The sequence below is a fragment of the Lepidochelys kempii genome, chromosome 1 (genome assembly GCF_965140265.1).
Source record: "Lepidochelys kempii isolate rLepKem1 chromosome 1, rLepKem1.hap2, whole genome shotgun sequence".
In the NCBI taxonomy this organism is placed as follows: Eukaryota; Metazoa; Chordata; order Testudines; family Cheloniidae; genus Lepidochelys; species Lepidochelys kempii.
This window is the reverse complement of record NC_133256.1, coordinates 157065110-157078004: the sequence shown is the minus strand read 5'-3', so window position 1 is coordinate 157078004 and position 12895 is coordinate 157065110. Positions and strand designations below refer to the sequence as shown.

The following is a 12895-nucleotide window of genomic DNA, read 5'->3' as shown; positions in this document are numbered from 1 at the left end:
TTAGAAGGACTGAGACTCCATGTAGTCAACATTATGTGTTCTTAATGGTCTTTGTTTTACATTATATTTTTACTTTGTTAATAAAATTATTACCAGGAATAAGGTGCCATGTGAAGTCAAAGCTTAAAGCTCTGAATGCACTTTTCCTTTTTAAAAATCTCTTATTTATTGCAGGGCTTAAATTAGAACAAAAAATTAAAATCAGGGTAGAACCTGGACTCTTTGAATGGACCAAATGGGAGGCCAACAAAATAATTCCCTCCTTTATGGCACTGACAGAACTGACAGAGGCTGCTTACAATATAGATCCCAGTTACAGGTAAATGCTGCACGTACAGTATGTTAATGTGTATTTCTGATACCTCTCTTGTTTTTGGCAGTTCTTAAGTCCCACAAGACAGTGTTGCAATGAGTGATTCAGGATTTAGGCCATTGACTTCAACAGAGAGATTAGGGGCTGAGTAAAGCCTATTTGGTCCCAAGATATGATGTGCAGATATATAGTTAGTTCTTTCACAACATAATTCACTGCTTTTGGGCAAGGTGACATACTAACGGGCAAATCATTCTTACATGTATACAGATGGGTGAGTGTGTGCGTAGGGTCTGAATCCTGTTCCTATCAAAGTGAATGGCATTGACTTCAAGTTTGCAAGATCAGGCCTATGGCTGATTATCTAAATATTTTAGACTCTCATGATGGACATCCATATTTTTGTTTTACTTTTAGCTAAAAACTATGAGCCATGTTTTGCTAAATGTGAAAAAATTCCCGTCATGTCACATTTCAGCCAAGAAAGAATTGTATTGCATTTTGATGGGGGGTGAGCTGGGGAGGTCAAGTCCTTTCCTTGGTGCACAGCTCAAAATTGAGTGACGATTTCAGAATTTGTCCCAATGGGGGCTGATCTCACATGATCCCGTAGCTGCCAAGATTCGCCCAGGTCCACATGTGAACTTCTCAACAGTAAGAAAAAGTCACCAATTTTCAACTAAGCCCCTCTAAACAGCAAGTGTAAGGGAGACAGACCCCATGTCCCACACACGCTGGAGCAGGGAGTTGTAGGAACCAGGGGCAGCCCAAAGGTGTTGGGGGAAGAGAGATGAACAAAGCAAGGCATATGTCATTCTAATTTTATAGGTTGTCGGGATGTTAATGTTCCATTAAAATAGATTTCTGCATTGCATTCTGTGCTGTTTTTTGTTTTGCTCAAAAATAATCACTGGACTCGGCAAAGTCTCCTTTCTGGTCCCTGCCTTCCACAATGCAATTCTGTGGTTTGGTGCAGGTTCTGAATGTTTGTAAACCACAGCAGAACAGGAAACGACAACAGGCCTTGAATCTATTCTAGCCTCTTTTCTTGTTCACAGTGCCATGCTGCATTACCCCTGCAGCGCATGGCCAAACCCAGAAAAATCACTCGGTCAATAAAGGTCCGTAACTCTGGGGTTTCCCATGTGTGGACAAGTGAAAAAGTGTTGTGCCTTTATAGTATTTCTCAACACAGAGCAAAATCCTTAGTTTCAGAGTGAGTGAATAGACAACCCCTTTCATTTTCCTAGGTTCAAAATTATTCACAGCAAAGTTACTATTTTCCCTAGTTTCTCACTTTCCATACAAACTCACTAATCTAAAAAAAAAAAAAAATCAGTTGCTATAAGACTCCACAAAGTCAGGCCATGATTGAAGATGGGTAAAGTGCTTAATGGATGGAGGGGAAAACTGTAAAGTGTTGCAACATTGCAGCCAGCCAGCAACTGAAATATCTAAATAAACTATAAATATGCATTTTGTACATCAGTGAAAACAGTGCAGCGTCCTTCCCCAGATGTTGCATGTACGGCGTGCTGGATAATAACATGAGAAGTCTCCATGTTTCTAAAACAAAACTGGCTCTTTAATAAGACAACTGTTTGTAGAGTTGCTGCAACTGCAGCTAGCATTCTAGTCATATGCACACAGACTGGCTTCCTGGTGCCTTTTCCAAACCCTTCCCTGCTGAAACCTGTGCTCCTTCCTCCGAGTGTCATTCAGGAGTAAAGCTCACATTTCTATTCGCTCTATCCCCACCCCACGTGAGTGATTATAAGAGACTATTATGTCCTAGCCCCAGTCATCTGCCATAAATCAGAGTTAAAAAAGGTTAATTCCTGTCACATGGCCAGGGTCAAAATCCACTGTCTCCAGTAGCTACTGTTACCATATTCTCCGGATACATGTAACTTTGCAACACCATTCCTTCCAACTCCTTTGGCTCCTCCTGTCTTCAGAATCCTCACTATTATTTCTTTTGGGAAGAGCCATTGCACGTGTTTCTTTTCCATGTTTATGGCCAGGCCAATTGAGGTCTAAGCTTTGCTTTTTAACTCCATCGCTGACTCTTGCTCAGTAATGCTGACCCTTGCTATCGATATACAAATATTATAGTCCTCAAATACTCCATCACCATGGGGGCTCTCCAAATTAGTAGACGCCATCAAGGTTTCACATCACTTTGAGTACTTTTTGCAGAAGATAGCATCTCTAGGTCACAGAAGAGTCAGTGAAATCTGTAACCTTCCTGAAAGGACTGTGCTCAGTGGTGAGATTTTTGCAAAGTCAAGTAAGATATCTCTACCCACTGATTCACATTTAGATTATTTAAGTAAAAGTCATGATCATCTTCTGGTCACATCCCTGATCACTCCCCATCAGTAGAGGTACTCAGTCTAAACTAAACTGATCTTTAATGGCATTAAAGAAGCAGCATTGTAATGGATAGGGTGCTGGACTGGGCGTCAGGATACGTGGGTTCTGCTCCTGAATCAGCCACTGATGTGTTAGGCAAATCACTTAACCTCTCTACTTCCGTTTCCTCTTTCACATTTTGTCTTTCTTGTCAATTTAGATTGCAAGCTACTTGGGGCAGGGACTGCTTCCACACATATCCAATATGTAGAGTACCTACAGTATGGAGCTTTGATCTCACTTGAGGTCTCTTGGCATTACTGTAATACACAGAATGACCTAGTATCAATGATCACACACTGAAAGATATCTGCATTCCTCACAGGTTTTTAGTTACTACTTATTCCCTGCTATCTGAATTGGTGCTTGGATACTCTGTTGAATGGGTCCCTGTAAAAGTAGAGGAGGAACACTTAATCGCCTATCTAGTCATTGTATCTCTTATTCAGTGTTGGTCCCATGGTTTAAAAGCTCTGAGGACAGTCTGAAATTCACGTTTGTACTGTCTGACAGGTATAGTACAATAGCCCTACCGTACATCAATCTACTTTCTACATTTTCACTGCTCATGCTGCACGCTGGTTTTAAATGGGTGAGATAAGATGATCAGATTCTGATCTTCTGTCTGGTTGAAAGAAGTTAGCTGGTATAGTTTCCCAGAACACAGTCATTGTATGTGGCAGAGCAACATGTAGCTGTGCAGGTCTCCAGCTAACAGAAGAGGTGACTTTATAGGAAGAAATAATGAAGGAAATAAAAACTTTCCTTTGTCCGTTTACTCGAGACTTGATGGCAGAACCCTAAATCTTTCAGGCCAGATCCTCAGCTGTTCAGTGGAGATACGCTGATTTATAGCGGCTGAAGATCTGGCCCTTAATTTTTAAACAATATTTTTTACATGCAGGGGACACCTATATGTAAAAGAAACTATCAGGTCAGATCTTGAAGGCAAAACTGCCCAAAATCCTAAGACTGGCCCAATATTAATAAATATTCTTACTGGTCTTTATAAAGATTTATTTTTAAGTAAAAAGCAAACAAGGATTGTTTAATTTGCTTTGTCAAACCAGGTACAGGTAGGGATTTTTAAAGGGACACTAAAGCCAAGGGGCCAAATCCTGGAATCAGCCATATCATTGGTGTCAGTGGGAATCATAGAATCATAGAATATCAGGGTTGGAAGGGACCCCAGAAGGTCATCTAGTCCAACCCCCTGCTCAAAGCAGGACCAATTCCCAGTTAAATCATCCCAGCCAGGGCTTTGTCAAGCCTGACCTTAAAAACCTCTAAGGAAGGAGATTCTACCACCTCCCTAGGTAACGCATTCCAGTGTTTCACCACCCTCTTAGTGAAAAAGTTTTTCCTAATATCCAATCTAAACCTCCCCCACTGCAACTTGAGACCATTACTCCTCGTTCTGTCATCTGCTACCATTGAGAACAGTCTAGAGCCATCCTCTTTGGAACCCCCTTTCAGGTAGTTGAAAGCAGCTATCAAATCCCCCCTCATTCTTCTCTTCTGCAGGCTAAACAATCCCAGCTCCCTCAGCCTCTCCTCATAACTCATGTGTTCCGGTCCCCTAATCATTTTTGTTGCCCTTTGCTGGACTCTCTCCAATTTATCCACATCCTTCTTGAAGTGTGGGGCCCAAAACTGGACACAGTACTCCAGATGAGGCCTCACCAATGTGGGAGTTCTGTATAAGTAAGAACTGAGTACAGACTTCAGGATTTGGCTCAGTTTTTAAGCCTAAAATCCATCCTACCTGGACAATGATTTTTTTTTAATATTCTTGCCTGGAGGAGCCTATATTTGTTTTTTGTTTTTTCAAACACAAGCATTTCTCGGGTATAATTCTTATAAACTGCATGATCCATTGTGAGGATTACTAAGGAATGGTTTCTGCTACCCTTATTCACATTGGATAGTATCTTATTCTGTGAGTTCCTCTATTGGATTCAATTGGACTACTTGCAGAGAAAGCTACTGTTTGGTGTGAGTTGAAGTACCATGCTTCAGATCAGTGCAGTCTCTCCGGTAGAGATGGTGTAGAGGTACCGGTTTGTTTACCGAGCTTTGATAATGTTGATAATGTCCCAACAGACAAACAAATGTTACCTAGATGAGTGACTCCTCTGTGGTTTTTATTATCAGATGTACTTTCCCACTTTCCTCCCTGGTGCCATCGGAAAGTTATGAAGAGTATATAAGCAGATGCTCTACAGTTATAAAACAGATTGTCAGTGACTGTACAAGAAACGGTAAATATTTCACATTCTCGCGTTCAGAGCCTCATGTTTTCAACGACAGGATCAGAAACAGCTTTGCCATATGAAATACATTTAATGTGGATGCTTGGTATTGCCCTGTCTTTGAGGTAGATTATTGAACATCATACTAAATTAATATATCTATTACTTAAAATAGAAATAGACAAGACTAAACATAAGGCAGTAAAATACTCCATTGCTAAATCATATTATATGCAGAGTCTTAATTTGTCAGGATGTGACTTGATGCTGTAAGGCAGCTTCTTTTCTCTTTTTTTTTTTTTTTAAGCTTCATTCCCCCCTCACCCCCCGAAGCAAATGCTTGCTCTCATTAGTTGAATTGCATGAAACATACCAAACAGGATATTTACACCTGCCCAGTCTATATGTCACACAGCTCTGCAAAGATAAACAACACAAAAACAGCCAATAAGCATAACCAACACGCAGTGAATGGTAAAGTTACAGTTTTCTTTTTTCCTTCTTTTAATTATTTTGGTGTCGCAGGTATTATCCTGATAGTGGGCCATGGCTCATCCCTGGATTCCTTCACTCGACCTGTCCTAGGGCTCCCTGCCAGAGACAGCAAGGATTTTGCCCCATTGGTTAGAAAGGTAAGAAGTTTTTCCAACAGGAAGCTCTTGCCCACCATTTTCTCCTTGGTATATTTTCAGTAAGGAACATAGTCAAGCAATGGGCTGTTTGTTTTTTCAATTGCTCAGGAACGAGAGTTACTCCGTAGTTCTAGCACACAACTGGCTGTCAAAAGATGTGAGTTCTACCAGTCAACTGCCATGTGACCTTGGGCACGTCATGCCCTCTCTGGTGAAGATTTTCAAAGGCACCATGGCACCAAATTCCCATTGAAAGTCACTGAGAGGTACACACCGAACTGCCAGGTGCGCCTTTGAAAATCTACCCCTGGGGGTCTTGGTTTGTCTGTCACTAAGATGGATAACTGCGTCCCCTCTGCATCTCCCAAGGTGTTGTGCGGCCTACGTCAAGAAACCACAGCTCCCATTTGGAAAAGTCGGCCTGTAAAGCGGTACAGCGAGGTGCCACGTTCACTGTGCCTCAGTGAGCCCAAATCGTATTCGCTCACTTTAGGAATAAAAAGGTGATCTGTGTTGCCAGCATTACAAGCTCATCCCGGGATCCGATGACCAGTCAATGCTTTCTGGTTTGTGCCACAATCACCGGTAACACAGATTCTGTAGGCCAAATATTCCCTTCCATTTTACCTGTTGCTCTGGTGTTAGGGAGGGGAGAATTTGGTCAGCAGTGTGTTTATTACTGGTGATGATGAACGACATAGAAAGAACATAGCTTGATCATCAGATCTCTGGAAGGGCTTGTGGAGCTGATACAAGCCCCACGACTGTCCAACAGATAAGACTCCCTCATGCTACCAACTCATTTTAAGTCAAGTGGGAGAATATCTTGATATGTATTCCTAAAACACTCTCAAGGTACACACCCCTGTTCCACGATGAAAACTGTTTAATTACACTGTGCTTTCAATCTATATGGTATGTCTTCCCCATTTCCAGTGTATTCAGGAAAGTTCTAATACAAATCTCTCTGTTTTTCCAGATACCTTCACTGGGCATGTGTTTCTGTGAAGAGCTTAAAGAGGAGAATAGATGGCAGATGATTAACCCACCAGTTAAAACGTTAACCCATGGATCAAATGCAGCATTTAACTGGAAAAATGGCATACTGGACAGTTAGAATCTATACTCATTCATTATATATTTCAAAAAAGAAGCGAAGACAAATATTCTTCCTCCTGGCTCAACACAGGCCAGTGGTCTGTCCAAAATATTTAGATCTTGAGGGTATTTTCCTCTACTACTTGTATGAATTGTCAACGCACGGAAAGCACTTTTGAAGTTTTTGTGCCTGAGTTCTGTTCTTGTTACAGCAACACAGAAGAAAAAACCTATTAACTGACATAAAAATGAACGATCATTCATCCAGTGCTGAAGAATGAACTTTTAAAACTCTTTATTTAGACTAACATCTGCAATGATATATATAGATATATATATAACTGACTATAAGTCTCATTGCTTGATGCACTCAGGAAAACATATGGTTATGTCTTCAAGAACAAAGTACAATCAATAAAGATTTAGATATTTTGTTTCAGACATGTAGACATTTTGTTTTCTTATTGATTGCTTCTAGTTTATCCAGAGTATGAGTGGACATGATGTATCATACAGACTATTTATTTTCTTCTGATGCATAATAGGGTTCCATCACAGGAGCTTTTCCATCAAGCAACTCACAATGCAAATATCGCATCATTGTTAATAAATGACTTGCAGAAAAAAAGTTTAAGAAAACTGAATTTATGGCCTCATTGTTGCTAAAAAAGATTGTACAATACATTGTCCTAATGGTCACAAGACCATGTTGTGGGTAATTCTACCCGCTGAAGGTTTTCTGAGATGACTGTCACGTAACAGAACTGCACAGCTTGTTTCTTATTGTTTTACCCCCAGACCTGAGATGACAAACTTTTTGGTTACTCACAAACCATGTACACCATTTCTATCCATTCCTTGTTTGTTTAAAGGGATACCAACCCAAATGCTCACAAACGCTTCTTCAAAAGATTCATATTGCCTCTTTAAACTATCCTCCTCATAATGCCCTGACTATCCCATGTGAAAATGGGAGATTTTGTTTCAATGAGAAATAAATGAGGTCCCTAATTCCTCTCTTATGTTGTCTGACATCGTTTTATTTTTCACTCTTAGACATGACTCATTCCCCGTTTCTTCCTAGAGCTGAGCAAAATTTTTCAGACCTAACTTTTTTTCCTCCAAAACCCCCCATATTTGGATCAACTGAAGCATATTAATGTGTTGAATTCAGCAAATTGTGTTGGTTGGAAAAAAATGAACAATAATTTAAAAAAACATTTGTTTTGCAAGTTGAAACGACTTCTTAAAAAAATTACTTCCATTTTATTTTTAAATAATTAAAAGGGTCAAAAAAGTTGGAAACCGAACAATGGGTGGGTTGATCCAAAACATTTTTTAGCGGTTCAACCACCAAACCAAAAAATCCATTATTTGTCCAGCTCTAATTCTTCCTTACATCTCACAAACCCTTAACGTTGTCTCCATTGACTTTCTGGGTATACTGCAAAGCCTATCTTTTTATTCAGGCTTCTGGGGAGACAGAGGTATGGGGAAAATTCAATGAGATCTTTGCAAAAATAGGTGCCAAACAGCCTGCTAAAATTAGATGGTAACAGTCAGAGTAGTCATTAGAGGGACAGAAAAACATTTTCTATATTTAGGACTAGATTTTCACTCTGATAAGTGCCGTGGGTGGGTTAGTGTCAACCTCTGGATGGTTTGCTTTGATTTTCTGGTTTTGAGGAAGCTATTTTTTTATTTATTTTATTTATTTATTTTTGTGGCAAATGACCAATGTTACTGTGGTGGGTCCCATGCTTCTCCTTCATGTAGGGGAGTCAGGGTGCCACTCCTTGCCCCTAATCTTGGTCATTATGGACTCTACTTAGGCCCCAGTGGGAGAAAGAGGGGAGGGGATCCAGGTCTGCTTTACTACTCTGGGTCCCAGCCCCTTCAATTTTGTGAGCTGCTTACCCTCTTTCCTCTTGGATAGGGTTTCCCTCAGTCTTCTGTGCCAGGGGAACCCCTCTGCTTGGACAGGGTTTCCCTTCCCCTAGTATGGTTTTCAAGCTAGCAGCAACACTCCTCCAAACACTAGTCTGCTCCTGATCCTTCCCAAAGCAGGGGAGTTTTATTAGGTCTTGGGCGGGGCCTTAATTGGCTCCAGGTGCTCCAATTACCCTGTACTGTAATAACCTTTCCCTAGTCCCCAGGGACTAAGGCCTTCATCAAAGGAGGGCTTAAATACTTCCCATCTATCACTCTCCTGCTGCCTTCTGGCCCTGCTGTGTCACAATTTTAAAATGTCATTGCACTTTTAAAATTACACCCAATGCACCCAGCACCTGGATGGGTGCTTTTTAGTCTTGTTCTGGACCCAAGGTCTCTCCATTCAATTTTATATGTTGTAATCAGTCAACAATAGTACCCCACCAAGTAACCTTCTAGCGCTCCTCTATCCAGGCCTGACATAGACAGCAAACTGAGTTTGTAGCCTGATCTTGGATCCTAGGAAGCCTGCTTCAATTTGCTCTCCTTGCTCTGTAGCCACATGCTCTGCTCTCCTTTCCCACCTCATATCCCACTTCACTTTTCCCTGCTATTATGAAAAAATGGCCAGGTCAGTCACCTCAGCACACTTGTCCCCTCTACAAACCCAGTGAACGGCCTTGGCTCGCTGTCCTAGGGGAGAGGGAATCTGCAAGCCTCCCAAGCTTGCTTCAAGAAGGATGAACCAGGTATGGAGACTTACCAAGATGTAACAAGAGTGAGTCAGAGCTGGAATGATAGCTGTGCTCTAAGTCCAGGTTGCAAGAGGGGTGGGATTTGTTCCTTAAATGACACCTTGTAAGAGAGGGGAGTTGTGGAATGCTCCCTGTTTGGAGATACAGCCAAAAGAGTGCAGAGAGAAAGTTTATAAGATCCACCTCAGGTTTCTACCTGTCACAAACATACCTGTCTGCAGGACATATGACTGGAACTATCAGCTGTGGAGAAGGCAAAACTTGCTCAGTTTCTGAATTTTTTTAAATTGTAAATGATATTTTTTAAAAAATATATAATTATCGGTCAGTATGGTCTGTCTTGTAAAACACAGTGGAAATTTTCCTTTACTTGTGTTGAAATAATTATGGTTTGCCCTTCTATAGCATCTCTCATGCAAGGATCTCAGGGCACACTACAGACATTGTCAGATAGTTTGGGCTCATAAATAAGTTTTGCTTTAAAAAAAAATAGAAATGTTTAAAAGTCTTCCAACTCTGGAAAAAAATAGCATCTTTTCTCTCAACAGAACTGCTCTTTTGGTGACACCTAGTGACTATAAGGATTAAATAAATCCATTACATTTTATTCCTATTACCTCTGTACAGCTAATGGAGCTAAGAGACACCAACTTGGAATCTATTCCTGCTTATGCATCATTAACATAATTGTCCACTAAATTTCCATCAGTTACACCTGTACAAACTCCTTGACAGGCGTGGGGTGAGGGTTCCACAGGTGTCACTGACAGCACAATTTAAAGATAGTGGACTAGCACAGGTGTATCTGAAGGATATATCTAACAGACCTTTTATTACAGGTCATGATGTGCAAGAACATCCTTTGAGTCTCAGTTTCCAGCTTGTGGTTGTAGGGCTGGCAATTTTATAAATACTTGTGTTATCTGTCGGATGCATATACTTGATATGGAAATCAATGAGACATTAAACATGGACTCCCACAGTGTGCTAGTTTCATATGCATTTCTCAGAGCAGACCTACACTTTAACTTATTTAAATTAAATGAAAATAGAAGGTTTTTCTGGATTTAAACACTTCTTTTTGCTGTTTTTAATACAAACATTGCAGCATTGTGCTAATGCATGAGAACCACAGACTGAAACTGTGCAGTCTACTTTTGTCCATGTCAAGGGTGGTGAAAGAGTAATTAAACATCTTCCAGTTTTAACAATTTAAGGACATAGATAAGCTGCTCCCTTCATGAGAACCCCCACACCAGGGTCCACTTCCATAAAACCGTTTGTCAGTGCCTCAAATGATAAGAAGACTTGTTTTAAAAAAATTGGCCAATATTTTCAAACTTAAAAATAAGAGTGACCTAACTTTAATAGATGCTGAGCACCTGCAGCAGCACGTCTGAAAATCAACTCCCTCTTCAATGTGATACATTCATAAATGTGAAATCAATTGCGGAATACTTGCAAAACCCTGGACTTTTCTTTGAAAGTTTTCAGCTTGATTAATGTGAGTAGATAAAAGGTAAGAAGTCTTTTCCAACTTCTTCATTCTTATGAAACTTTCAAAATAGACTTTAACCTATTGCATTTGAATTTGGTTTACCTAGATCTCTCTCTGTTTAGCTACTTAAAGGAAACCTGAAAAGGAATTTTTTAAATAGGGTTATATACTTTTGGAGGTGGGGGGTGTTTAATAGTGTATAAAAAGAACCTGAATGTTTTTATATTAAAAAATTCTGCTTGCTTTTTTTGGTTTAGAAATATTAGGAATATCAACACTGTTCTTCTCTGTGGGATGTCGGAAAGAATGCATATTGTTAGCGCTTTAATTTTTATTAAAGGGGTGAGGGTGTTGAATCTTCAATAACGCTTCCTTTTTCCAAAATGTTAATTAGTCATTGAAGTTAAATATGTGTTCAAAAAAACCAGCTGTTCATTTTTAACAGTCTATCTAAAAATCCCTTTCCCTTTTAATTACTCATGGTTCACTCTGTTGGCTCTTGTGATATCATTATTTCACTAAAGTCTTTCACAGGCCAGACAAGACTTGAATATATAACGTTAAAAAAGAAAAATTACCAATTTTTTAAAAAGGCAATCCATTCTTTTTTCCCTTTGCGGTTACTTTTGAGAAATTCTATATAAGAATTCAGTACTATCATTAATTTACAAGGACACTGGGGGAATATACTGGAAATGTAAAAAATTCATGTCTCTAAATGTGATCTCCTGAATTAAGTGACATACTGCCCCATAGATTAATAGGGAAAATATAGCATTTCTTGTTTTGAGCAAAAATTAACAATAGTCTAAGAGCCAGTCTCGTGTGCATGTTTTGAAGCAAAAGAGATAGGAAATAGAAATATAAAAACAGCCATACTGGGTCAAACCAAAGGTCCATCTAGCCCAGTATCCTGTCTTCCAACAGTGGCCAATGCCAGATGCTTCAGAGGAAATGAAAAGAACAGGAAATCCACAAACTTATCTAGTTCTTTTTTTAACCCTATTATAGTCTTGGCCTTCACAACATCCTATGTCAAGGAGTTACACAGGTTGATTGTCCATTGTGTGAAGAAATACTTCCTTTTGTTTGTTTTAAACCTGCTGCCTGTTAATTTCATTGGGTGACCCCTAGTTCTTGTGTTATGAGAAGGAGTAAATAACTGAAGGACATAAATCCACACCGTGTAGAGGTCAAGCACAGAAGTTTATTACGTACAGCGCTGAGGGAGTGTTACCTTGCTTATTAGGCTCAGAGACACAGTTAATCAATTGATTACAATGGAATATATGGATTTTTCATGGGCGGGGGAAAGTGACAGGGTAGGCAGTCCCACTTCCCTGGATAGCGCTAACAGCAAGCCATGATAGCACAGTAGCCAATGGTCAAAGGTTACACAATGTCTCCGCCCATGGACTCAAGTTGACAAATTAACATTTAATTAGTACTTTAATAAATGTATTAGTATAATATAGATATAGATATATTGAATTCTGATTTGGGGTTCATAGGAATGAAGTAGCTCCTTTGATTGTTCAACAGATATATATCTAGGGGTAAAAGCAAAGAAACAGTAAAAGTATATGGCAATAAAAATTGTCTTTCAAGTTGTTCATTTGTGTTTTAAGGCAGGCATTGGTCCCTGGGAAAGGGAGGTGGGAGGAGGCCATATCTTATACTGACATGCTTGAACCTTTTATAAACTCAAGGTTGAATGTGTGGCAAAAACATCTCCCTAGAGAAAAAACTAACACAACGGAAACAGGGCTTCTTTGTTCTATTTGCAACTTTGAAGAAAACACAATTATCGCCCCCAACATCTGGTGTTTTGCTGACCAGGCATATCTTAGCAAAATCAAGGTTATCTTTGGTTATTTTGCTTGCTTTTAGCTATTGCTAGGCCTCTGATCTCTTGACCGAACTCTGGACTTTGGGCCTGTATACAAATCCATATACCAGGTTATTACATCAGCAATGGATTTTAACCCTTCAATAACACT

At 39.8% G+C, this 12895-nt stretch overlaps 3 protein-coding genes across 7 annotated transcripts in view; 1 reads left to right on the top strand and 2 right to left on the bottom strand.

The window, feature by feature from the left end:
- Window positions 1-4943, bottom strand: part of TMPRSS3 (transmembrane serine protease 3) — a 73500-nt gene extending 68557 nt beyond the window's left edge. For all 3 annotated transcript variants that reach the window (XM_073359813.1, XM_073359827.1, XM_073359817.1), the window contains exon 1: window positions 4847-4943. The gene's annotated coding sequence lies outside the window, so the exon portion shown is untranslated. The remainder of the gene's footprint in view (window positions 1-4846) is intronic.
- Window positions 1-7739, top strand: part of UBASH3A (ubiquitin associated and SH3 domain containing A) — a 39518-nt gene extending 31779 nt beyond the window's left edge. For all 3 annotated transcript variants that reach the window (XM_073359790.1, XM_073359800.1, XM_073359781.1), the window contains 4 exons: window positions 175-319; window positions 4883-4989; window positions 5506-5612; window positions 6592-7739. In XM_073359790.1, coding sequence (XP_073215891.1) covers window positions 175-319; window positions 4883-4989; window positions 5506-5612; window positions 6592-6729 — 497 coding nt within the window. In that variant the 3' untranslated portion in view covers window positions 6730-7739. The remainder of the gene's footprint in view (window positions 1-174; window positions 320-4882; window positions 4990-5505; window positions 5613-6591) is intronic.
- A 4343-nt stretch (window positions 7740-12082) lies between these two features.
- RSPH1 (radial spoke head component 1) overlaps window positions 12083-12895 on the bottom strand; it is a 31115-nt gene continuing 30302 nt past the window's right edge. Inside the window, exon 11 of the mRNA XM_073359851.1 lies at window positions 12083-12445. The gene's annotated coding sequence lies outside the window, so the exon portion shown is untranslated. The remainder of the gene's footprint in view (window positions 12446-12895) is intronic.